The 24,928-nt window shown below is 42.8% G+C and overlaps 1 protein-coding gene across 5 annotated transcripts in view; it reads left to right on the forward strand.

Annotated features, from left to right (window-relative positions):
- Positions 1-2,055: 2,055 nt before the first annotated feature.
- Positions 2,056-24,928, forward strand: part of ELK3 (ETS transcription factor ELK3) — a 52,345-nt gene continuing 29,472 nt past the window's right edge. Inside the window, exons 1-2 of one of the 5 annotated variants that reach the window (XM_029078746.2) lie at positions 2,056-2,442; positions 22,084-22,148. In XM_029078746.2, coding sequence (XP_028934579.1) covers positions 22,127-22,148 — 22 coding nt within the window. In that variant the 5' untranslated portion in view covers positions 2,056-2,442; positions 22,084-22,126. Of the gene's footprint in view, positions 2,443-19,872; positions 20,006-21,982; positions 22,149-24,928 lie in introns of those variants that run through there. The other 4 variants (XM_007670051.3, XM_007670052.3, XM_001510934.6 and 1 more) reach the window with 4 other exon arrangements.

Genomic DNA, 24,928 nt, shown 5'->3' on the forward strand with positions numbered 1-24,928 from the left:
TACAGTAGCTGTTTGGGTGTTGGCTGTCAATTATTCTCCTCACATATCTTACCCAGCAGAGTGGTGTTGAGGTGAGGATAGTTTTGGTGCAAAAAGACTGACGTCCCCTAATGGGGTAGGACACTAGAAAAGGTGTCCCCAAAATTTGACTGCTTAACCCAAACTCAACTTACCAGTAGACTACGACCGGTGAACTGTTTATCTGCTGTGCAAAAACACATTCATGCCTATGTCCTTCCGAGTGGAATTTTTCATGAAAAACAATACTAACTACAGGCTTATCTTCAAATATGAAGGACGAAATTGCCAATGGCTCAATGTAAAACCGTGTCCCCATTTGCTCTCTTGGCTTCATTAAAATGCATTCTTTTCTGTAATCAAGGACACATTTTATTCTATTCCCATATCTCCATTTTCCATGCGATCCCAAATGCCAAAATTATCTCCCAATAGCCTATGCAGCCTCTCTCTCCTCCAAAACTCTCCTCTAGTCAGGGAATGCTCTCTTAAACCACTGAAAGATCCTGAAGATGCCTGGAAGATTCTTGATTGCTAAATTGTAAGCTCCTTGAGGGTAGTGTCTATCTCCGCTTTTGAACTCTCCCAAGGGATTAATACAATGCTCTGCATACGATAATAGTTCAGTAAAAAAACACTGATTGATTGGCTGCCACTTTCTGTTTTACTGGCTTTCTCAGGGCCAGGGTGGGTAAAGCTGGGTACCACTATGCCTCGGCAGCATCTCTGTGGAGGACAGGATCGATGTCTTTCTTTAACAGCCTCAAAACACCAGACTGGGGAAAATGTTTTGGCTTTTTTTTGCCTCCAGGGCCTCGCTGTACCGTTAGCAAGGGCTGCTGCTGTTCCACCACCAAGTAACCCGAGTTTACTTGAAGCTCCTCCCCTGGGTGGTAGAACAGGAAGAGATGGAGGGTAGAAAGGAGCTGTGGGAGTTCCCTCTATCTCTGATGGCAGTGATGATGGTAAGGAGGATTTGGGGGGTGGCTGTCATTACAGTGCCACTTCTGGCTTGTGGCCTGTAGCAACTCCTTCAGTCACCACCACCTAGGCACAGCTCACCACTCCTACCTTCCAGGCACATCATTTTTTGCCTCTATTCAAGTTGTAAATCTCTTTGCCTATCTATTTCAAGTTGTCAACCTCCTGGGCAGAGAATGAGCTTAACACTAGGACCCAACTAAGTCTCTAAAACACTGCTGGCCCATCGGAAGCGTTAAGTATAATAATAATAATAACAATAAAAATAATGACGAGAATAAGAATAAAAGTGTACTTTACTATTAGATGAGACATCTAGTTGTGGTTCCTCGCGGCTGGGACAGTTCTCTGAGTGTTCTTCGACGAAAAAAATCCCTTCCTCTAGAGGCAGCTTCCTTCAGAAGAACACTTTAATCGGGGCCACATGGTAGAAAAGAGTAAGCAAAAGTGACCGTTACTAATGTACTCCTTTTGGACAAAAGGTACCACACCTTAGAACAGCGCTTGGCATAGTCAGCGCCTAACAAATAGCATCATTATTATCCTCTCACCACCCTCCTGGTCCTGTCCCATCTTCTGACTAATTTGTACTGTCCAGGCGCTGAGTACAGTGCTCTACACAAAGTCAGCGCTCAAGAAATACGATGGAATGACGAAGCTTGCCATTCCGTCGGGAACGATTTGGCTTCGGTTTTTCGTGTCGAGGGCAGATGAGGAATAAATGATGATGAGAATAATGACCACCAACACACAGACACAGACACAGACAGACACAGACACACACAGACAGACACACACCCTGGACAGTCTCACGGCACCGGCCTGAGCAAAGTTGATTTTTCTTTTTCCCGCCCCCCTCAAAAAGCCAGCCACCTTGTGCAGTTCGCAACAGGGGGGTGGTTTGCACACCAAGTTGGTGGAGCCTGTTGGAAGCTCCTCCCCTGGGTGGTAGAACAGGAAGAGGTGGAGGGTCAGAGGGAAGGGCCGGAGCTCCCTGGGTGTCTCTCTCTGGGTCTCTGTGTGTCTCTGTGTGTAGTCACCGTTACCGTTTTATTACGTGTGTGTCTTATGTTACAGCCATGCTGCACATCAGCGGCCAGAGAGAGAGGAGCGGGGAGGAAAAGCCTGTTTACACAGACTGCAAACCGCCTGGGGAATAATGCAGTAAAGGAAGTGAGCCGGCTCTCTGTCTGACTGCTCCAACTTCCTGCTCTCACACACACCAAAAAAAAAAAAAGAGAGAGAGAGAAAAAAAGAGAGAGCGAGCTAGAGAGAGAGAAAGAGAGAGAGAGAGAAAGAAAAAAGAGGAAAAATATCAGGATCTCATTACAAGAGAAACAGACCCTTTGCAGACGCCTGTCAGCATGGAAAACCAGGGGATTTTACCCAGTTCCTCTTAAAAATCACCCAGAAGAAGACTTTAAAAGCTCAGCAGACATCTGGGTACGTAAAAGCGTTTTGCTCCTGTGGCTACGAGAATCGCCAAGTTTAGTTGGGGGATTTTTTTGGGGAGGGGGTGGGTTGTTGTTGGGTTTTGGGTTTTTTTATCCTTTCTTTCCTGGTTGTCGTACGTGGTGGCGAGGGGGTGGACGGGTGAGCCGGGGTCGTGGGGGATGAGCATCGGTGACCGGGGAGGGAGGCCCGGGACCCCTAGGACCTCCCGGGGGGAGCAAGGAGCCTGCCTCCCCCACTGCGTTTAGCACAACGTTCTGCACATCGTCGAAGCTCAATCGGTCGCTCGGTTGGGGAGGGCGGGAGCAGGCCGCTCGGGGCTCAGAGGGGGCTGAAGAGGTGAAAGGTCACGGTGGGGAGGCCTCTCTCTGTGTCTATGTAAAAGACGAGTTTTTATCTTTTGGGGGTGCTAGGCGCCCCCTCCCCCAGCAGCCAGACTTTAGTGCCCGGGTCTAAAAAGTTGGGGTGCCCTTGGAATAGATGGAGGGAGGATCCATGGGGGTCTCCAGGACTGCCCCCCACCCCTAGCCGGCCCGGCTGTTGGGGGCTGGACCCCCCCGGGCCCCTGAGTCCCCGGGACCCCCGAGCCCCCTCCCCACCCCAACCCGGCCGAAAAAAGGGGCCAGAAGCGGGGGGCAGGGAGGGGGAGGCCGCCGGAATGTGCCTTCGCACACTGCAAAGGGGGGTGGTGGTGGGGGGCTTTAAAGGAAAAAAAAAGAAGAAGAAGGAGCAAAAAAAAAAAGAGTGTCGGGAGAGTTTCTGGCTTGTCTGGAAACAGCAAGACTAATTGCCATGCGCTTCCGCTTTGAAACTGGCAGCAGACAACATCTTGAAAATGAGTCACTGGAGCAGCTCACAAAGAAACTCTGTGGTTTTCTCCTTCTCAGGTTTATGTATTTGCGCTTTTTACAGTTTCCTTTGTAGTCTTCAAGAGCCCCCTCCCCTCTCCCGCCGACAGCCCCCCCCCCCCCAAACTCCCAGCCTTCCTTCTTCTTCTTCTCCTTTTTTTTTTTAAAGCCCCTGGCCCGTTTTTCTACTTTCCACCCTCAGCCGAAGGGGAGAAAGTAGAGAGTTGTTTTTGGATCTGGCTTTGCAGAAGGTTAGAGGGACTCTGATGCTGCAGGGGGAAAAAGTTCTCTGAATTTTCCACTGGCTGCTGCAGGAAGAGAGCCCCTTTAGTCATTGCTAAGTAATGTCTGCATACACACCAACTAATCTCATTAGGAGTTTCCGTTCCCTAACACAGGAGGGTTTTGTGAAACCCCTGTCAGCCTTTCTAGACCAGCAATTGAAAAGGAGACAAGTTACATCTTTATTTACTTAGGGGTGTAGGAATAAAACAGTCCTTTTGAAGAAAGCATCATTGGAAGAAAGTGGCCCACAACTTATTGGGGGGCCCTGTTTTTCCTTCGCCTTTCTGACATAAAGGCTTTCCTTAGCTAATATTTCGTAGGTGCTAAAACTCTGTGGGTTCCTTCAAAACCTTTTCAAGACTTCAAGTCCTTTGAGGGAAGGAGCTTTTATTTTTATTTTTTCCAGTGGGGTGGGGGTGGGAGGGCCCGGAGGAGGAGGCCAAAGACTCCACAGACTCTTTTAATGACTTAAATCTATTTGTTGGAAATCAATATGCCTTCTGATTTTACCTCCTTCTGTCGCATATATTTCTTTCTTCAGGGTCATTTCAATTTGAGGAAAATGAAATTAGAAATTGTACCAGGAAAGACAAGAGTCAGACAGAAAAGAAAATCGCCGTGTACGTAAACCATATTTAAACTTTCAAGTAGTAAACCTGCAAGCGCAAATTGTGTTCAAAACAATGGCGGCATTTATGTAAAACGATGACTTCTTACCTGGTACTTTTTGACCTAGAAATGCTTGAGCGAAATGTGGTAATTCAATGAAAAGGTATTAAACGACAGTTAAAGGTGCGGTGTGGGGAAGGACCTTTTTGTAATGGGCCAGGTTCCAGTTTTGATGGTGATTAATAGTAGTCTTTACTCTCGATATATGCTCTTTTTCAAAGCTTTCAGCAAAACTCTGTAGCAAGGCAGTTTCATCACTGCAGTGATGGTCTTTTCAGCCACGCATAGACATGTATATGCTTTCATGCAGTCATAGTATCAGGATGGTCTTGGCGGTACCTAAGTATTGAGAAATCTTGGAAATTGAACTGATGTACTGTGTGTAATGTAAGGATGAAACGTGGCCACATTTCCATTTTCAGTGAAGATCCTCCTGAAATTAAAATACGAGACCGTCAGAATGCAAAAGGTTTATCCAACGTGACAAAGTTTTCGCATTCATTCCAGCAGTGGGAATTTTGATGTTGAGGCGTTTCTCAGAAGATCAAAGAATTGTTGACCTGGGGACTACTAACATCACCTTAAAAGTATCTTTATTTAACTTACATAAATGTGACATTGTAACATCTCACATTTGGCAGTCCTTGCATCTGCAGTGTGCGTTGTATAAACTTCATCTTTCTCGGTGTAATGACTGGCCTTCGATGCAATCCTGTTGAACAGAAGTAGGCATTATATGTGTCCCGTAATTTCAATAATGTCAACAAAGTTATTGTTCTTCCACTTGATAGTGTGTACCAAAGAAAAGAAAAAGTCAAAAACATTGAATGGAAATTCTTGCCCCCTACATAATTTGTATTCCTGAGCTGATGAATGTTTGCCATGTTTTTCTGGAGCGGGTAAAAATTTTTCACGTCTTTTCCTGAACTCATTTGAAAAACAGAATGACTTCCAGATAGGTATAAAATGAGGTATTTACTGAAATTTCACATAGTTTCAAACCCACTTAGGTATATTTCATTGAGGTAGCAGTCAAATTAGAAATGTGCAAATGCGGCTTTTATTTCAAAATCCGCCTTTAATGCCTATTTTTTTCTTCAGGTGAAAGATTTATTTTCACAGTGTTTTATTGCTTACTAACCTGTGGCTCTGTCGTCCTCCAGTCTCTTGAAGGGACTCCATCACCATGACGAAAAGCTCCCTAAGACCTGGTGTTTCCCTTTCATCTGTTTGTTTACACTGCACCCTTCTTATAATTCTATCTAGGCTATTTTGGGCATGAAGCAAAGGAAGGTTGCAATGTGTTTATTTAATATATCTGAATCTCAAGGTAACAAGATTTTAATAGGGTGTACTAAAATAAAAATGCAGAGAATGTTTCATTGTTGCCTAACAGATAGACAGAATCCCATTTCCATGTGAATCGTGTAGATGTTTATTGCTCTGTGGCTTTTTTAGTGCATCAGCTAATATTCAAAGAATGTTGAGGACTCTTGAAAGACTGTATCTGCTGTGATATTGAAGTATTTTGTTGAGTTCTCAATGATTTACAAATGAGTCATGTTTTGCAGTCAAATATCAAGATGTAGTAACAGGAAGTCCAGCTCACTGCACATCAAAATAAAGTGCTAAATGGATGGTGACAGGAAAGAAACCAGATGAAACCTGAAACACACCTTGTATCTTATGTACATAGTTCTCTCAAAAATGAAAATGACATCATCATATTCACAATTATTCAGTCACTGCCTTCCCCCAAATGATTATCTTTTCAAAACCTCTGCCATGATTACCACCTTGTGCGTTTTGATGCACCAAGATTTGAAACTTGATTTTACTTTTTTTAACTCCGAATTACTATTGATTGAGCATTCCTTAGGAGAAGCCCTGGAGGATTTAAAAATTATCAGTCCACTCAATCTTTTAACAACTGCCCAGGGTTTGAATTTGGACTACCTCCACCAACAATCAAAAGAAACATATTAGCAAGCTTCCCATCCTTGGTATACACACCCGTATCAGCAGTTTTATAAAGCTCGTGAATTTGAGTCCATGGTAGTTCTTTTGATGCAGTTGCACTGTTGCTAGTGAGCTAGCTATTGTCGCCTTTAGAAATGCATGTTAATGGAATTTAGTTGTGTATTTTTACGGGACATATATATGACTGCAGATATTCTCTGAGGAAAGACACTCGATAAATGTTAAAAAAATGGTAGAAGGGGCAGAAGCTTCTGCTATTAACATAGAGAAAGAAAAGCTGCAAAGCAAAGAAATTTTCATAGCGTATATTTGTACGAGCAGTCGCATTGCTATTTAGGGTGACTTGACCAAACCTTGAGGTCGAACTGGCTGGAAATCTCTGTTCCGATTAATTGTAAATTTATGGTTCAGAGCAGTGATAAGGATCGGAGTAGCAATTCGGGCCATGCAGACATGGCCAGTGTGCTATTTTAATGAGTGATCACTTGAATTAGTCATTAGGCAAAATATAATTAATTATAACAGAGTTCTAAAACACAGGATAGCATTTCCTATCCAAGGAAAGGCCTACATTGGGTAAATACACTAATGGATACCAGACTGTAAACTCCTAATGGGCAGGGAATGGGTCTGCTAATTCTGTTGTCTTGTATTCTTCCAAGCGCTTAGTACAGTGCTCTGCACATAGTAAGCACTCAGTAAATATAATTGATATGTCCTGTAATATTTGCAATATTTCATGGAAAACAGCTCGGAAAAAGAGAATCAAAATAGCATCTTCTCAGTACTGACACAGTTAACTATTGAAAAGTAGTACCAAGTAAATCCAAATTCTATATGTAAACAGAGGTATATAAAATAGAAAACATCCATAATTTTCACTAATGTTTACAGTGTCTTCCTCAGGTAACTTCAAGATCTAATTCTTCCTTACAACACTTTCCAAGGACTATTAGATCGAGGAATGAATTTTTCCCACTTCCATAAAACTGATAAAAAGAGTGCTGAATAATTCTAAAATGTGTGCCAATCTTTATGTAGCTTTCTAAACAAATAGAATATTACCAAATATATAGAAGCAGTTGGTAATACAAATTTTTTTCTCTAAGTACCTTATTTATTTAGCAAATAAATTAGTTGGTTAGAATGCCCCCTTCTCCCCTGATTTTTTTCTGTGGGAAAAAATAATTAATTTGGTATATTTCATCTGTTTTCATTTACATATATGACTTCATTCTGCTGCACTGCAACCCTGTGTTACAGTAATATACTTTATAATTGAGATTCTCCTTAGAAAATGTATAAAAATGACAACTTTCCAAATGTGTAAGTCTGGATTTGTTCTGAGCAAACCTGGATAATAAACAGACGTAAATCACGGGCATTAAATCTGACTTTTCCAAGAAAGGCTCTGATAAGCATCTCCATCATCAACTTAATTAAATCTACATCTGATGCTCTGAGAACTGGAAAAAAACCATAGAAGCCAAATGGCTTCACTAAATATGCTTAAACCAAACACATAAGAACCCATTCTGGACAAAGTAGCATCCATAATGCAGGCACAAATCAAACTCCTTTCTAAGACACAGTTCAAGTCGGAAGTCACGTGGCTTAATTCATTTGTGATCTTTAGTTAAGTTGGAATTGCTTCCATCCTTCTCTAAATATAGTTATGTCTGAAAGATAAGTAAGCGCCGTTGGTGTATATAGGAAACACACAAACCAGACTTTCTTGTTTGCACCTAAAGGGCTGAGCTTAAATTGGTTTAGAAAAATTCCTACCGGATGACAATTATTGACTCTCAGGAACAATGTAAACTAGATGATTGGTCCACAATCGATAAGAAATTAATCAGAATAATAGAGTTCAAGGGGACATCGCTACATTCATTCATTCATTCAGTGGTATTTATTGAGCGCTTAATGTGTGCAGAGCGCTGTACTAAGTGCTTGGGAAAGTACAATACAATAAATAGTGATATTCCCAGCTCACAATGAGTTACACTTAAACCATCTTGGTTGAAGAGAATTTAGACATCGGAGAAGGAGAGTTGTAGTGGTATGAACAAGGATTAAGTGCTTACTAAGCACTGTACTTAGCACTGGGTCAGATGGAGAAGGAGAGTGGCTTAGTGGAAAGAGCACGGGGCTTGGGAGCCCGAGGTTGTGGGTTCTAATCCCCGCTCTGCCACTTCTCAGCTGTGTGACTTTGGGCAAGTCACTTAACTTCTCTGTGCTACAGTTACCTTGCCTGCAAAATGGGGATTAAGACTGTGAGCCCCATGTGGGACAACTTGATTACTTTGTATCTTCTCCAGCGCTTAGAACAGTGCTTGGCACATATCAAGTGCTTAACAAATACCATCATCATTATTATTATTATTATATAGATGGATGAGGTATAGGCACCGTCCCTAGTCCCCGAGAGGCCCCCGAGAAAGGACATGGTCCTTTCTTGCTATAATACATGCTGGGCCATAGTCCCCACCTTTCCAAAGCCCCCTTCTCTACAGATGAAATTCTTCGTTTATTTGGCCATTGCTAGCCCTCTGGAGGCTGATGGAGCTGAACCACTGGCATTTTGGGAAGGAGCGACAGTGATTTTTTTGTGGCTCCATTCCCCAAACAGCAACAACAGCCAGGGCTGTCTCTCAGCCAGTCCTGGAGCAGCCAACCCAGCAGCTCGCTTTTGGGGAATAGGAGTGGCTCCTCTTTCACCATATGACAAGCGATTGCACAGCCTGGTGGAGCACATCTCTATGGGCCATGGGGCAGGTATCACAGAGCCAAGTCCGGCAGCAGAGCTGTGTGTCAATCATTGCTTTGGCCACCATGCAGAGGCTGCTCAGGGGTGAAGAGAACTGCATCTCTTCTTCTGAAGTGCCTTGCAATATGGTCGCAACAGTGTTTGGCACCAGCCCCTGCTGCCACCCTCCCCCCCACCCCGCCCCGCTATCTCCCACTCCGCCCCCGGCCATAGCCCTGTTGGCTTAGCTGGCCTTCTGTTCAACTGTGGCTCGAGGCCTTGTGACTCCCTTCTCCCTGCAGAACTGGATATTTCTCTGCTTGGAGAGGTCTGGAGCAAAATCAGCTCCCCGTGTCTCTGCTGCCCTTGGGGGCCTGAACCCGCTGGACCATCGACTCTGTGCTAGGCAATCTCTGGGAAGTTGCAGGGAGGAGTGGAATGGGAGCTGAAACAGAGTTTGCAGGAGAGGGAAGATTCCCCTTTTGCTGGGTGATTGGAGGCCAGAAATCCACACTCATCCCTCCCTCCAACTTTTCTCATCCCCTGCCCACCCATCCATACCTTCTTACTACCCTCAGATAAATATCTAGACCCACATCTCAAAAAATATGCCTCGCTCTGTGTCCCACATTTACCTCAACTGCATGTAAATTCAGTCTTATGTACATAGATCCACTATAGACAGTGTGTGTATACACATACATTCATAAACTTGGACACATACAGTCCTCCATACTCATTATACATGAGATTACTCACAAACATATACCAATTCCCCTCCACAATCACCATATCCATACCTATATAGCTACATAGACATGTACAGACCCACATAAACCTAAACAGATTCCTCTTCCCACCACTCACATGTGAATACACACACACACACACACACACAAATATGAACAACACATTCATAAATAAGGAATTACTGAAACGTGTACTTACACTAGGTCTCAAGTTGGGGTACATAGAGGTGGGGAAACACACAGAAACATAGCAGAAAACATAGAGACATACAAACATTTGCACAATCAGAGAGATGGGAGTATAAGGTAGTAGGTAGCAGCAAATAATGAATTTTGAAAGAGAAACGAAGGTAGTATGATAAAGAAGGAAAGAGGCTGCATCCTCTAACCTGGCTCAAGACTGGTTATTTCTGGTAGTTGTAAAGCTAAATCCCACATGCTGAATTTTAAGTCTATTTTTGTCAATGTTAAAATGGGATTAAGGTAATTGCTTGAAAATAAAAGGTTTTACCTTGAGAGGTTATTTCATGGATGATTCTGAAAAAGAGAAATGAACATATACTTAAATGATGGTACCAAAGTAGGTTGATGAATGAGTATTACATGATAAACACGAGACAATGGAAGTGCAAACACCAGCTAACACTTCATGCCATTTGCACTCATCCAGGTTCGTTACTTTGTCACGGGGCAGATGTTGAGCATATGGAATTTGTTACCACAAGAGTTGTGTGGGTCAAATGTCAGTATATTAAAGAAGAGTTTGGATAAATTCATGGACAAGAGGTTCGTAATGGGCAATGAGAGATGAAGGATGGAAAGTTTTGGATGTAAAGAAAGTTAGGGATAAGTTGGCGTATTGGTGACCATAATGATAGATGTCAGAAGCCAACCATCACATAGCTAATAATAATAAAAATGATTGTAGTAATTCTTAAATGCTTACTATATGCCAGGCACTGTACTAAGCCTTGGGAGAGGTACAAGGTCATCAGGTCCCACTTGGAGCTCATGACCTAAGTAGGAGGGAGAACAGATATTGAATCCCCATTTAAGGGAACGGAGGCACAGAGAAGTGAGGTGACTTACCTAAAGTCATGCATCTGACAAGTGGCAGATCTGGGATTAGAATCTGGGTCCTCTAATCCCCGGGCCTGGGCTCTTTCCACTGGGCCGCACAGAGTTCCTCCAGGCAATCCCGTGTTCGGAAACAATTGAAATAGTGCCCAGCTTCTGTCACACCTGGTGAAATTCGAAGTTGTTGAAAGCAAAAGTAGCTCGGTTTCAAGAAGCCTCCATTGCCTGACACTTTCTCTGACACTTCCCTGCACTTCATTAGCGTGACACTGGGAGCTCAGACAATAGTCCATGTTTTCACTATGCTGTTTGGGTAGAATGTTAGGGAATTGGGGAATAGTCATCCATCAGTGCAGCCTATTTGGATCCAGCATGTTGCGTTATTGAGAGAAATGGCTTGTGCGCAGGTGTGCAAATTCATTGGGTCAGACTGGATGAGTACTAAAATGTGAGTTTTCCTTATCCTTAGGTGTTATAGTGTCAGTGAGCAGATTACAACATCGCTAAGTGACCCTTTGATGTGCTTTAAACAAGCACTCTTACCTAGTCACCCCCTGTAATGTGCAACCTTAAGGCACTGAATTCTCCTACGGTTTGATTGTGCTCTATCCAAATAGAGCTTCAGTATGTGATATTCTGACTGGATTGTCTGTATCATATTACTGTTGTTGGAGGTGGAATCTTAGGTTGGTAATGGTGTTTTTTTATGCCCTTACCATAGGTGGAGAAAGAGATACCTTCAGTATCCTAAAGTGCTTGCAAGATGCTTGCTCCCTAAGATGAATTTCAAGCAACCAGCTCTGCTTGAGAACAGACTCTGTTCTGACAACACTCTGAGAGGTACACACCTCCAGGTGCAGAGAGATAAACTCCCCCCACCCCCAGTCCTGTCTTGAATTCACACGGATGGGTGGGTTGTTTTGGTAAATCAATGGCTAATACTTTTTCAGTTTAATTATATGTGCTAAAATCGCCTGTGATTCAGAATGCATGAGAGTTCACAGGGAGCCTGCCTGAGTTATTGTTCATTTTTTCTCACACCCAGATAATACATATTTTGATTGGATATGTGTGAAATAGTTTTTTTATCATTTCCCTTTCTATTCAGAAAAGAATGCCCTATAAAGTGTCTTAACTCTGCAGTGGGTGATGTTAGAACAGATTCAGACCCCAAGTAGAGTGTGAGTAGAGGGGGGAGACGTGGAGAAGAGAACATTGCTTGGGCTATAGCCTTATAGCTCTTTCCTTACTCCTGTTACAATATTGAGTTTTTAAGGGGTTGTTGTCCCACTTTGATTTAATCCAAACCATACCACAGAAGCAACATCTTTCCTTTTTGCCACATCCTTTTTCCTAGTAATTTGGCCAAGTTTCCATTTCAGGGGGAAATAACCCTGTAAGGTGGAAGGAAAAAATTACATAATACTTTATAAAGCTAAATGATTCTTTGGCTATGGAAAGGAAGATGTGTTCTGCAGCCCATGGACATCACAAAGTACATGCTTATTGGCTGGCTGAAATGAATTCCAATCAACAAGTCCCCTCTTCATGGAGTAAGAGGTTAGGTATCAGAATTTTAGAGTTAGAGGATCTCATTGGTTTGGAAAATGATTTCATTTGGCTTGTGCAAAAAATTTTGAGACCCATGACATAGAATTAAGGGCAAAGCTTTGACCTGGAGAGAATTAGAGGATATAATTAAAATAAGTGTAAAACAACTATACTTGTAAACTAACACCCGAATGCATGCTTCTCTCATTTTTAATGGTACAGGAGTTGTTTTAAAATTGTCCCTATTTTCCCCTCTCCTCTGTGTAGTGAACAAAAACATTTTAAATGCTATTTTCATTCATTTCTTCTTCATTTTAAACTTGAAATTTTAGAAAAAAATATTCCATTCAATTTGGATAGGATTATAGATGAGCTCAAAATTCATCAATCAATCATGTCTTGAGAACTTTTTGTGGGAGGGCACTGTACTAAGCGCTTGAAAAAGTACAATATAATAGTTAGTAGACATGGTCCCAGCCTGCAGCAACCTTGTAGACTAGAGAACCAAAAATGTGAAAAGCCCAAATAAATATATCTGGATTGAGAGAAGAAAGGCCCAAGTGGGCTAGTCCAGTGTATACCACCTCAACGGATGAAGACATTTTCAAAACTGACAGCATTTATTAGACACCCCTTCCAAATGCAATGTTATCAACCCAGATTTGTGTATTTGGGTTTCAGCTAGAAATTTCCAATTAGTAAAATGTCTTCCAGGTGAGAAGACAAGGGCGGCCGGAAATGTGGGGACTGCTGCCTGGGAGAGATCTTCCAGGCAGTCGAGCCTCACCGGCATACCTTAATCAGCAAAGGGAAGCATCCTGGCCTACTGGAGAAAGCACAAGCAGAGGACCTGTTTTCTAATTTAGGTTATGCCAATTGTCTGCTGTGTGACTTTGGGGAAATCACTTAACTTCTCTGTTACCTCTTCTGTACAGTGGGGATTAAATCCTCCTCCCAGAATGTGAGCCCCTTTGGAACAGGGATTGTAGCCAACCTGATTATCTTGTATCTTCCCCAGAGCTCAGTACAGTGCCTGGCACTTTAACTAGTACTATTAAAAAAAGGTCCTCTTTTGTAAATAGATTGTGAACCCCTCTAGGGACAGGGATGTGTCTAATTTCCACCAGGGTATTCTGTCTCAGGGCATAGTTCAGTACTCTGCACCCAATAAGTGCTTAGTAAATGGTGCTTGACACAAAGTAAGTGCCTAAAAATTCATAAAAATATTAGTAATAATAAAAACTATTGTATATATGTATATATATATTTATATTCAAGAAATAATCTTGAGCATCTCCTGCCTATTGACCAGGCTCTACCTGATCTTTCCACAAGAGTCTCCTTCTAGAGAGTGATATTCTCCAATCTCCCTTTGGAACATTTCACCTGCATAGTTTGGAACTTTCAGTATAAAAGTGCACCCATGTACTTTAAAAACAACAGAAAATGAATACTTAAGTGATTCTCTTGTCACCAATCACATTAACAAAATGTCTTTTTAGAAATGTAATAAGAATATTGTTTCCCAAAGTGAGACATGATTTTGGTGTCAAAGGAAAGCAGAAAAGGGCTGCAGTGATTTGTCCAAAAATATACATTATTAAGTGATATTGCCACAGTGAGGAGGAGGAGGACTGGGTGAAAGTATGGGTGTGCATGTGGATGTGTGTGTGTGTGTGTTGAGAAGGAGAGAAAAGAAATGATTGAAGTCCCCTGAGGGGAGAAAGCCTCCTTTTCCAACCTAAATAAATCAGTAGCTGCCATTATTTGAAAACAACAACAACAACAACAAAACCAGGAAATTAAAAATGTGAGATAGGAGGAATAGCAGGCTTTTTTCCTTTTCCTTAAAAAAACACTAAAAAACAAACAAAAAAACCTTAAAACACAAAGACACAACTTTTTCTGATGTTTCCACTGGGTGGTGCTGCAGGAATTCCTACCTTTTGCCTTGAAACTGCACTTCCCAGAAAGACGCCACTAAAATATAATAGGAGGAAGTCCTGATTTAGAAAGTTTTTACAGTTTCAACACAATAGAAGAACTTAGAGGATGCTCTGGCAGGAAATGTTTCTGTTTCTGGTTGTGGAAAAATCACCATCATTTTGTACCCTGCAAAATGTGTTCTCGACAGTAAATGCATTGGGTATGGAACTCTTGCTATTGTTATTTAACAGAAAAATGTTTACGTTTGCTTGAAAAACTGTTTTCAATTTCACTTAGTGTCTTCTTGGTTGACTACTTAAGTAAATGAACTGAATGAAGTTAATGGCTTCCAGAGTTAAAACATTATCCACTACAGATATTGTGTATCAATCCTTGTAACATTTTTGATGAGGAATAAACTTGAGATAAGATTCTTCATCTTGTTTTCTCAATTAAAAGAAAAATCACACTTTTTGGAGGTGAGAAAGGTTGGGTTGTTATTGAACGACGCAGGGATTCGGCAGAGCCTCGCTGAAGGACCACGATAACCCCGCTCTCGTTCACAGCACTCTTACATCACTGCAGTCTTGGTTTTGTCACTTCCCTTTCGGTGGGTACTACCACCCATTTGTTCGAGCAAGAGCGGGCCAAAATTTACTGCCTTGAATCAGAATCATCCTGGACCAACTCAGTCACAGATGAAGTAGGCTAAACTCCAGTGAGAAAAGATTTATTTTTAAACAAATTACAAAGAGAAATTTCCCAGATAGAGACTCTACACAAGTCAGCAAGTTTTTTGAAAAGTTATTAACTGGTGCATGGATGCTGATTACTTAACCTGGGAGTCTGTTTATTTTGTACAACACATTCCATCAAATTGTGCACAGAGGGATTTAATCCCATCAAAAGCTTCCTGTCTGCCTAATAGTGGGACTCAACCCTCAAGCATATAGAGATATAAATTTTAGGGCCCAATTCTGTCCCTTTCAGTGTCTGATCTCCTTGCCAGGCCTGACTTCAATCACCTCCCCCACCTCTCTTTCTCTCTCTTTTAAAAGTATTGGTTAAGCACTAACTATTGTCAGGCACTGTATAAAGCACTGGGGTGGATACAAGATAATTAGGTTGGACACAGTACATGTTTCACATGGGACTCACAGTCTTAATCCCCATTTTGTAGATGAAGTCACTGAGGCACAGGGAAGTTAAGTGACTTGTCCAAGGTCACACAACAGACAAGTGGCAGAGCTGGGATTAGAACCTCTGACTCCCAGGCCTATACTCTTTCCACTAGACCATGGTGCTTCTCTCCTCCCCCAGCCCTTCCTCTCACAGTCCCTCTTAAACCATTAGGCTAGGACACAAGGCATAGGAGGAGATGCTCTCTGAGGTAGCTCTTTTGCCCACTCACTGAGAGTTTGGAAGGGAGGTTAGGGAAAGGGGGAGGCAGGGGGGCTTATCCTTCCTGTTGTCGCTTCCGTCACCAGTGAGCCCCAACGAGCTCACGTTTCTCTTTCCTGCCGTCTTCCTGCAGGTGTGTACAGATGACCCGAAGGGTACTAGGACGTTCTGAAATAAGTCAAATGTGATCAGTTGTTTATTTCTCATGGCAGAGCCCGGGTCCCTAAAGATCTCCATTCCACTCTGCCTTATCTTTTAACACCTCTTGCTTGGAGGAAGGGAAAAAAATACCCTTTTGGGGTCCAACAATATAACATTGTTAGAAAATGCTTGGCTAATTCAAACTCAAAAAGCGACAGATTTCCCAATTAAATAACGAAACTTCCATTTAAAAAAGAAAGCTCTTTGATCTCGTAAAAGCAGAATTCTTAAAAAGTGTAGTCTACTACTGCGGAAAAGCTATAAAAATATACAGAAAGGATTGAAGACCTGTCAGTTGTTAATTTGTCTTGCACCAAATAATCTTTTCCATAAAACATACTGTTGTTTGTAACGTGTTTAATGAATTAATATTTCAATATCATATCAGTCTTCACAGAATGAGAATCTTTGGCTGAATCTATTAATCATTCTCTCTATCTCTCTTGTTAATGTTAGTAAATGTAGTTATTAGGACGAAAGATTCCAAACCATCCTGCCTAAAGCAGATGGTAGTGTTTGTGTGGCACTGTCCCTCTCATATTGAGAGTTTAAACAAACCTGAGATATGAGGCAAAATAAAACCAGATCTGCAAGTACAAACTGGGACAGATGTAGGAGGCCAGGTTTCCTGTGGCCCATTTTCCAGTTTCCTGCCTGCAACCTGCAGAAATAGAGGAAGCCAAATGTTAACGAGAAGGAGAACTTAACAATATACAGGATTGTTCTGCTCAGAGCAACATGATTTTAGCCACAGTTAGGGCCCAAAAGCAGAAAATGGACAACATCAACAATAACAATAATAAAGTACACATGGAGCTTTCAGACTGAGTCTTTTGGAAAGGAGAAAGACATCTGTTGAAGGAGAAAAGTCTCTGGCCTGAGGAGCAAGCACTTTACCGTAAGAGAGTCTTTGGGGAGACTGAAGGAAATCAGGCTGGTTTTGTAGGGTGAAACTTTTATAGCTGTCAGTTCACAAAATAACTTATGCTTTATTTTGAATTGAAAAATCTGCCTTCTTTGGCCAGGATTTTCTGTGCTTGGTGACAACTTACCTGCTTTTGATCAATCCTGCCCATTTTCTTGTAGCCTTCCAATAACAATTTTGTCCAAGAATTTTCAAAATCCAGATGGAGTGATTTAAGAGCTGGGTGTAAGACTCCAGCCAGAATACATTGCTCTCATGGTCCTAATCTCTCCCTCTTCTTCTCTGTTTGGGAACCAAGCTGGAAAATTAGTCACATAGGCTCAGTTTGGTGGACCTGGGGCCTTCCTCTCTGTGCTCAGAGTGATCCTGAAGTAAAAGGAGGCAAGTAAATCCTGAATGAAGTCATATTGAAGGCACATCTCCTCCAAGAGGCCTTCCCTGACTGAACCCCCCTTTTCTCTTCTCCCACTCCCTTCTGTGCTGCCCTGACCTGCTCCCTTTGTGTTTCCCCTCTTCCAGCCCCACAGCATTTATGTGCATATCTGTAATTCATTTATGTATATTAATGTCTGTCTTCCCCAACTCTAGACTCATTGTGGGCAGAGAATATGTCTGTTTATCGTTATAATGTACTCTCCCAAGCGTGTAGTACAGTGCTCAGTACATAGTAAGCGCTCAATAAATACGATTGAATGAATGAATGAATCCTGCGCCAGTGTCCTCAGTAACCTGCTGCTGCTTTAAATTGGGCAGTTAGCTTAATTGTCATTTAGAACGGATGGTGCACTTTAAATTCCTAGGTTTCCTCACAGTCATCCATTCCTTATCTCTCCCCGTGGCATTGTAGTCAAGCAGTCTCTTTTCCAGTTAACAGATGGGGAAATTGAGCTCTAGGAATATCTTGCAGTCACCCTGTGATTGAGCTGTAGAGCAAGATCAAGGTTCAGAGACTTCGCCAGTTCAACTTGTCACTTTGGTTAAGAGTCTGCTGAGCAAAACCCATCATTTCCAAATGTTTTTCTCTAAAGCAGGATGACACTTGAGCTACTGGAGTAAAGAACGGTAGTGTCCTGTGGAAGGGGCCCCTTGGAGCCTTTGTCATGGCATAAACCACTTATCCTCCACCTTCAGAGAGGGTCTTCACTCCCACTAGGGGCAGGGAAAACATTCCATTCCAGAAGTGGTCAATTCCCTGACTCTAGTTCCCAGAATCTAGGAACCATGAGAGGAATGAGTGGTGGGACAGACGAAAGGAGCCATCTCTGCCAGAGGTGCTACTCGGGTAGGAGTCCTGGATTATTGCCGTGCCTTCCCAGTCCCCGTGGCTCTTAAGGGCAAGATGTTGACCCATGTCTTAATTATGGGTGAAATCTGGGCTTATTGAAGGCCTACCTTTTAGAACAGTGAACTAGGGAGTGAGAGAACATACAGAATAAATCCAAGACATGGTCTCTGGCTTCCAGAAGCTCGCAGTTTAATTCTGGTAATTAGTCAAATCAGTCCTCATTACCTTTCCCTCTAGGCTTAGCCAAAGTAAATCTGTCTCCCAACTCTTTCATCGATGTTGATACACCACTATCGTCCAACCCCCTCTCTCAACTTCGGCATTATCCCATGTCTTCTCTCTCTTTCTGTGTCTCAATCCCCATATTCAGTCACCAAATCATGTCAGTTCTGTCTTCACAATAACTCTTCCTCTTCATCCAAACTGTCACCACACCGGCCCACAAACCTGTAATATCCTGTCTCGACTGCTGCATCAACCTCCTCACAGACCTTTCTGCTTCCCATCTCTCCTCTCTCCAGTCTAAACTTCGCGCTCCTGCTCAGATCATTTGAACACAATTCCCCACTCTGCAAAAACTTCAGTGGTTGTCTATTCCTCTCCACATCAAACAGAAACTCCAGACCATTGGCTCTAACTAGTCAGTCAGTGGTTGTATATCGAGCACTTACTGTGTGCAGAGCACTATGCTAAATGTTTGGGAAAATAATAATGTGATAATAGTAATGATGGTATTTGTTAAGTGCTTACTATGTGCCAAGCACTGTTCTAAGCGCTACAAAATAATAGCATTGGTAAAAGTGACTCCTGCCTACAAGGAGCTTGAAGTCTACCCGGTGAGAGAGATATCAAAATAAATTTCAGATAGGGGAGATAGCATAGGGGTATTTACATAAGTGCTGGGGGCATGGATATCAAAGTATTTGAGGGGTATATAGCCAAGTGCATAGTCAACAGTTAGAGGAGAGTGGATAGGGAAAATGATGGCTTAGGGATGGCCTTATGGTGGAGATGTGATTTTAGGAGGTTTTTGAAAGAGAGGAGAATGGTGGACTGTCAGTTATAGAGGAGGAGGGAGTGCCAGGCCTGAGGAAGGATGTGGGTAAAGGGTCGTTGGTGGCACAGATGAGATCGAGGTACAGAGAGTAGGTTGGCGTTAGAGGAGCGGAGTGAAGTATACAATCGGCTCTCTCCCCACCACTTATCTGCCCTTTTCTTTCTACACCCCAGCTTGTGCCCTTTGCTGTTCTCATTCCAAACTACTCAGTCTGCTTTTTCTTGCCTCTCCCACTGCTCACCTCTTGCTCATGCCTTCCCCTCTGCCTGAAACTCTCTCCCCGTTCACGCCCTGCAGTCTTCTGCTCTTCCCATCTTCAAAACCCTCATGGCATGACCTTTCCAGGCGGGCTTCTCTAATTAATCTCATATCTTCACCCTATTCCCTGCCCCGCCCCCCACCTTCCACTATTGTCAATTCAGCACTTCTGCATCACCTCAGGACTTGGGTGCTCACTCCTCTTCCCACAACAGTGTACATGGCTTTAAACTCTGTTGCTTCCCCCACCTGTATTCTATTTTAGCGTTTGTCTTCCCTGCTAGATTTTAAGCTCCTTGAGGACAGGTATGATATGTACTGGCTCTATTGTTCTCAAACAGATCCTTAATAGAGTGGTCTGTACAGAGTAAGAGCTAAATAAATACTACTGGTTGATTGACCGAAGTGGATTCTCACCATTTGTGACGCGTACCTATGCAATAGCATTCCGAGGCGAAGGGAAGAGAGGTGGCAGGAGGAGCCAGCACCCATGGTTGATGTCCTAGGGGTGAAAAGCAATTTGGCCCATTCCAACAGCTGCGGACAGCTGGAACTAGCCCATCCCTAACCTGCTTCAACCAGCTAGAACTGGTGTAAGTTGGGGTAGCAGTTTTTGGGGGGGTTACTGACTGCTAATGAGAAATATTTGATAGGTAATTTTGGTGACGGTTAATTGGCCAGCCATGTACACTTCCAAAAGAAAGCCCCCAACATAGACGTTAATGACGACCCCAGGAAACTTCCTGTTTCAAACTGCTAATGAGTCTGAGAAAACGTATACTTGAAAAAAATGTACCTGTGCTTTTGTTAGAAACCTTTTGATTGTTAGGAGCATATGCATTGTCATTGCAGAAGCAGTCAGTATTTTATAAAAAGCAATTCAGTTTTTCCTCAGTGGAACTTGCTTTCAAGCATTAGCTCTAGAGAATTCTGTGGCCAAATTTCTAAAAACAAAGCGTTTAGTAGTTCTGAAGTGTTGTTGTGCTTTTAATGATTCCACTCCAAATAGGCTTTCTTTTCTAAAGTGTACTACTGTGTCTAAAATATGCATCAGTATATTGGCAGGAGCCAATGAAATGCTAATAATTATTTTGTTTAAAAAATGTAAAAGGTAATTTTGAAATTTGCACTTAGAAACATGGATGATTAGGCAGTGGTTAGCCACACAAATCAGTGCCTGGGATTCAGATTAATTTTCATTTATGAATGGGCATACAGATATTCCCAGGCGACTCCACCTGAACAACCCCCTTCTCAATTATCTGATCGTAAATTTTCATATATTCAAATATGAATTTGTTTTACAGTTTGGGATGGCTTCTTTTCTCTAGGACCATAATACCAGTGGAGTGGAGAAACTCTGGCTAGATGAGTTCAAATTTCAAAGTATAAATTAAGGATGAATACCAGCATGTCCTCTCATAAGTGCTTAGTGCAGTACCTTGCACACTAGTAAGCTTTCAATAAATACTATTGAATGAACTATTGAATGAATTTCCAGGAATCAAAATATGGAAAATATCCATGGAGGTTTCTAGGTCAGTCAGTCAAATATTTTTATGGAGCACTTAACTGAGTGCAGAGCACTGCACTTGGAAGAGTTGGTAAACATGATTCCTGTCCTCAAGGAGCAAATGGTCTAGTAGGGGAGGCTCTAGGTACGTGAGAAGAGCAAAATGAAAGTGTGGTTCTTTTTCTTTAAACACTAATCCTTGCTAACTACGCATTGAATTAAAGCAGTTTCTTTTGTAGCCACAAATCGCCTTTAGAAAAGGTTATATAACATCACGTAATAAAATCACTGGGAGGAATACTTTACATCCTCAGAAGAGGAACTCCAGAAGATTGATACCGGTCCTTAAAATCCTGAGAAATAGGAATGAAATGAAATGCTGAAACCTAATTATGTGACAGTAATGAGGCACAACATTGTTGATAAGAAACTTTGTGCCATCTTGTGGTAGACACCAAACAAGACATCCTGAAAGTCCTAGTGTAGATGCTTCTGTGATGCAAGTGGCATTCTCACTGGCTTAACCAGTGCTCTTTTAGAATTTCCCAAGGATTATGTCCAAGTACGATCTGCTAAAACCTATGGTCTGATTTCAAGCATGTTGGGCCTGGAAGACAATTGATGTAGAAGGATGGGAGGCTGGGTGATAGAGTGGAGGAATGCACATGGGAGTGGGAGACAGAAGACTGGGCTTTAGTCCTGGCTCTGCCACTGGTCTGTTATGTGATCTGGGAAAATCACCTGGCTGATTCTGTGCTTCAGTTTTCTCAACTGAAAAATGAGGATAATCATACCTGCCCCTCCCTACTCACAGGGATTTGTGAGGATAAAATAAAACAATGTGACAGTGCTTGGGTAAAAAAAAAAAGAAAGTGCTGTACAAATAGCAAGTGTTATTTATTGGAAGAAAAAGAGTTTGGGTTAATCCAGAGTAAATTATTTAATGACCAAACAGGGAGGTACGCTTTTTTGTTAGATCCCCTTAAGACTTTTTATCATGTCAAGTGGAGAGGTTTTTTATTGCCCTCACTCACCCGTTTTGTCCTTTTAATTCCAGGTAAAAACCTGGTTGTATGACTCAAATGGGATGAAGCAAGAGGCGAACAACTCACGTCTAGTGCTCTCTCCTCTTTTCTTTCCCAAACTTTTCCTCCCCAGTGGCTTCTCCCATTCACCTGAGTGCAGAACAGGCAGTGATCGGATGGAGGAGGAGATGTGCGTGGGTATGTTTAAAGCTTTCTTCCGTCATAATGTGCAGCTCTTAATACAGGGCAACAGTGGGTGACTGTTTTATTTTAAAAGTTTGAGACGAGAGGTGTCAGTGGATCAGAGGTGACCAGTTGTAGAGAAGCAGCATGGTGCAGTGGATAGAGAATGGGCCTGGGAGTCAGAAGGTCATGGGTTCTGATCACGACTCTGCTACATGTCTACTGTGTGACCTTGGGCAAGTCACTTCACTTCTCTGGGCCTCAGTTACCTCATCTGTAAAATGGGGATTCAAACTGTGAGCCCCACGTGGGACAGGGACTATGTTCAACCCAATTTGCTTGTATCCACCTCAGCACTTTAGTGCAGTGCTTGGCACATAGTAAGTGCTTAACAAATACCGTTATTATTATTGTTAGTTGTTATCTTGGTCCCACCCCAGCAGGGACTTGGGTTATCTTTGGAATAGACTGGCCGTGGGTATTTATCATGAATGGAAATTTGTCCATGACCCCAACAGGGAGACAATGAGTAGAATGAATTTCATGTCTTAGAAGCAATTTGGCGGAGTTAGTGAGTAGTGAACAGAGGGAGCAGGATCGAAGGGAATTGTGGTGGTTGGGGATATGATCAGATATGGGTGCTCCAAGGCCCAGGTGGAATCCGGGTGTACTTTCCCAAGTTCAGTGCTCTGCACACAGTAAGCATTCAAATACGATTGAATGAATGAATGAATCACCCCAAATGGAAACAGCACAAGAGTCCTGGGCTGCTATGGGCAGCTGGTCCCACATTTTCTTGTGGCAGTTCCATCTCCATTCACTCTTGGTCCTTAGGTTTCCTTGTTAGGCTGTCATTAGGTCTAATCCTCATTAGGTCTAATCCACACCTCCCTGCCCTTTCAGAGAATGAAACAGCCAACAGGAGAATGCCCGCTGGAGCAAGGCCATTATTGGTGATGGTTTCTGATTAGAAAATGACCTAGAGTTTCTTGCTCAGTGGATGGGCTCAGGAAGGATCCTGCAAATATCTGACTTATTTGGGCAGCTAAGACCAAACGGTTACCCTGGCAACCTCCTGCTGGTATATGATGCTACGGCACTGCATTGGCACTGTGTGTGCTCACTTGGTCTGGAAATGAATACTGCTCACTTGCTGGCTTCATTCACAGTCCCAGTGGGAACACCACTGGCAGAGTCGAGAGAGGGCAAGAGGTGCTACATAAATTCCTTACACTTTTCCAGGAGCTGTTTCTTCCTGCAGGTTTCCAGACCTGAAATCTTTGGTCTGAACTGAGGTCTCATCCATCATCATCATCATCATCATTTTTTTTAATGGCATAATCATCATTAGGCTGATTATTACTGCCAGTTAGGGTGATGGTTTGGTCACTCCCCTTGGGTTCCTCGTTTCCTCCCCAGACCCTCATTTCTTCCACAGACTCAGAACCCATTTCACTTCATTTAGGCCTCCAAAGCACTCATCTAACCAGGGACTACTTCATTCTCTGAGCCATTTGTTCTTGAATTCTCCTTATGGCATTTTTTAATAGCACTTGAAAGCTCACGGACAACCTCGTTCTTAGCAACAAAATAATGAGCGACTGTTAGCATTCTCAGGGACAATCTAGGGAAAGACACATTTGCAATACATTTTCTGTGTAATGGAAACAGCTAGTTTTAGGGGAGGGCAATGTGGGTGGTCTCCTGGAGACTCCAGTTGGAAGGGGCTGCTGTTTCCATGTCCCACCCCTTTCGGGGAGGGGCACAGCCCCCCAGAGCAGAGCTCCCAGGTGGATCTTCCTGCCTCTCTTCCCTCTCTCCAGTTTCCAACAGTAAGGGAGTAGAACAGCTTTGGGCAACCTGGCTTCTTGTGGCCGGGAGGACTCGGGTTCAAGAGTGGATCTGCCTTTCTACTTTGGTAGATCCCCTGTCTCTTGTACTAGATCATAACCTCCTCAAAGACAGGGTTGGCAGGGATAGAGTCTCTTCTTTTGCTTTTTCCTCACAGTTTTAGTGCACACAGTAAGTGCTCGATAAAGCTATTGAGGATGATGATGGTGTGGATGATCTAGGCACTTGGGTCTCTACTCCTTAAGGACTCTATTACTCACCATACCCCCACCCCCTATAGCACTTATGTAACTTATGTACATATATATCCTTATACTCTGCTGCTTCCTCTACCTCTAGTTTATTTCAATGTCTGTCTCCCCCACTAAACTGTAAGCTCTTTGAGGGCAGGGATGATGTCTGCCAACTCAAATGCCTCTCCCAAGTGCTTAGTAGAATGCTCTGCACATAGGAAATTCCATTGATTGAATGGTAGTTCTGCTCATTAACCTGTTCGACTTCCTTAAACTCTCATGTTGGAGGGGGCGGTTTAAGGAGTGGAACTGGTCACTTAACTTCTCTTTGCCTCAGTTACCTCATCTGTAAAATGGGGATCGAAACTGTGAGCCCCACATGGGACAGGGACTGTGTCCAACCCGATGGGCTTGTGTCCACCCCAGTGCTTAGTATAGTGCCTGGCACATAGTAAGCGCTTAACAAATATCATAATAATTATTATTATTATTAGCTACTAAAACAGCAGGTAATTCCGGTCTTCTGACCTTCTCTTTGCCCCCATGAATGAACGGCCAGCTGCCCCATGGAGCTCCCATACTACCTACTCCAGTGTGGCTTCTGTTGATATTGGGCAGTCGTAGCTTTATATTTACATGGCAGGTGGAATGGCAGGCATTTTGGGCCCTGTCTTAAAAAGCTTTTCTAGTAGCTGGGTGAGGGTATGTGAG

This window comes from Ornithorhynchus anatinus, chromosome 14 (assembly GCF_004115215.2).
Source record: "Ornithorhynchus anatinus isolate Pmale09 chromosome 14, mOrnAna1.pri.v4, whole genome shotgun sequence".
In the NCBI taxonomy this organism is placed as follows: Eukaryota; Metazoa; Chordata; class Mammalia; order Monotremata; family Ornithorhynchidae; genus Ornithorhynchus; species Ornithorhynchus anatinus.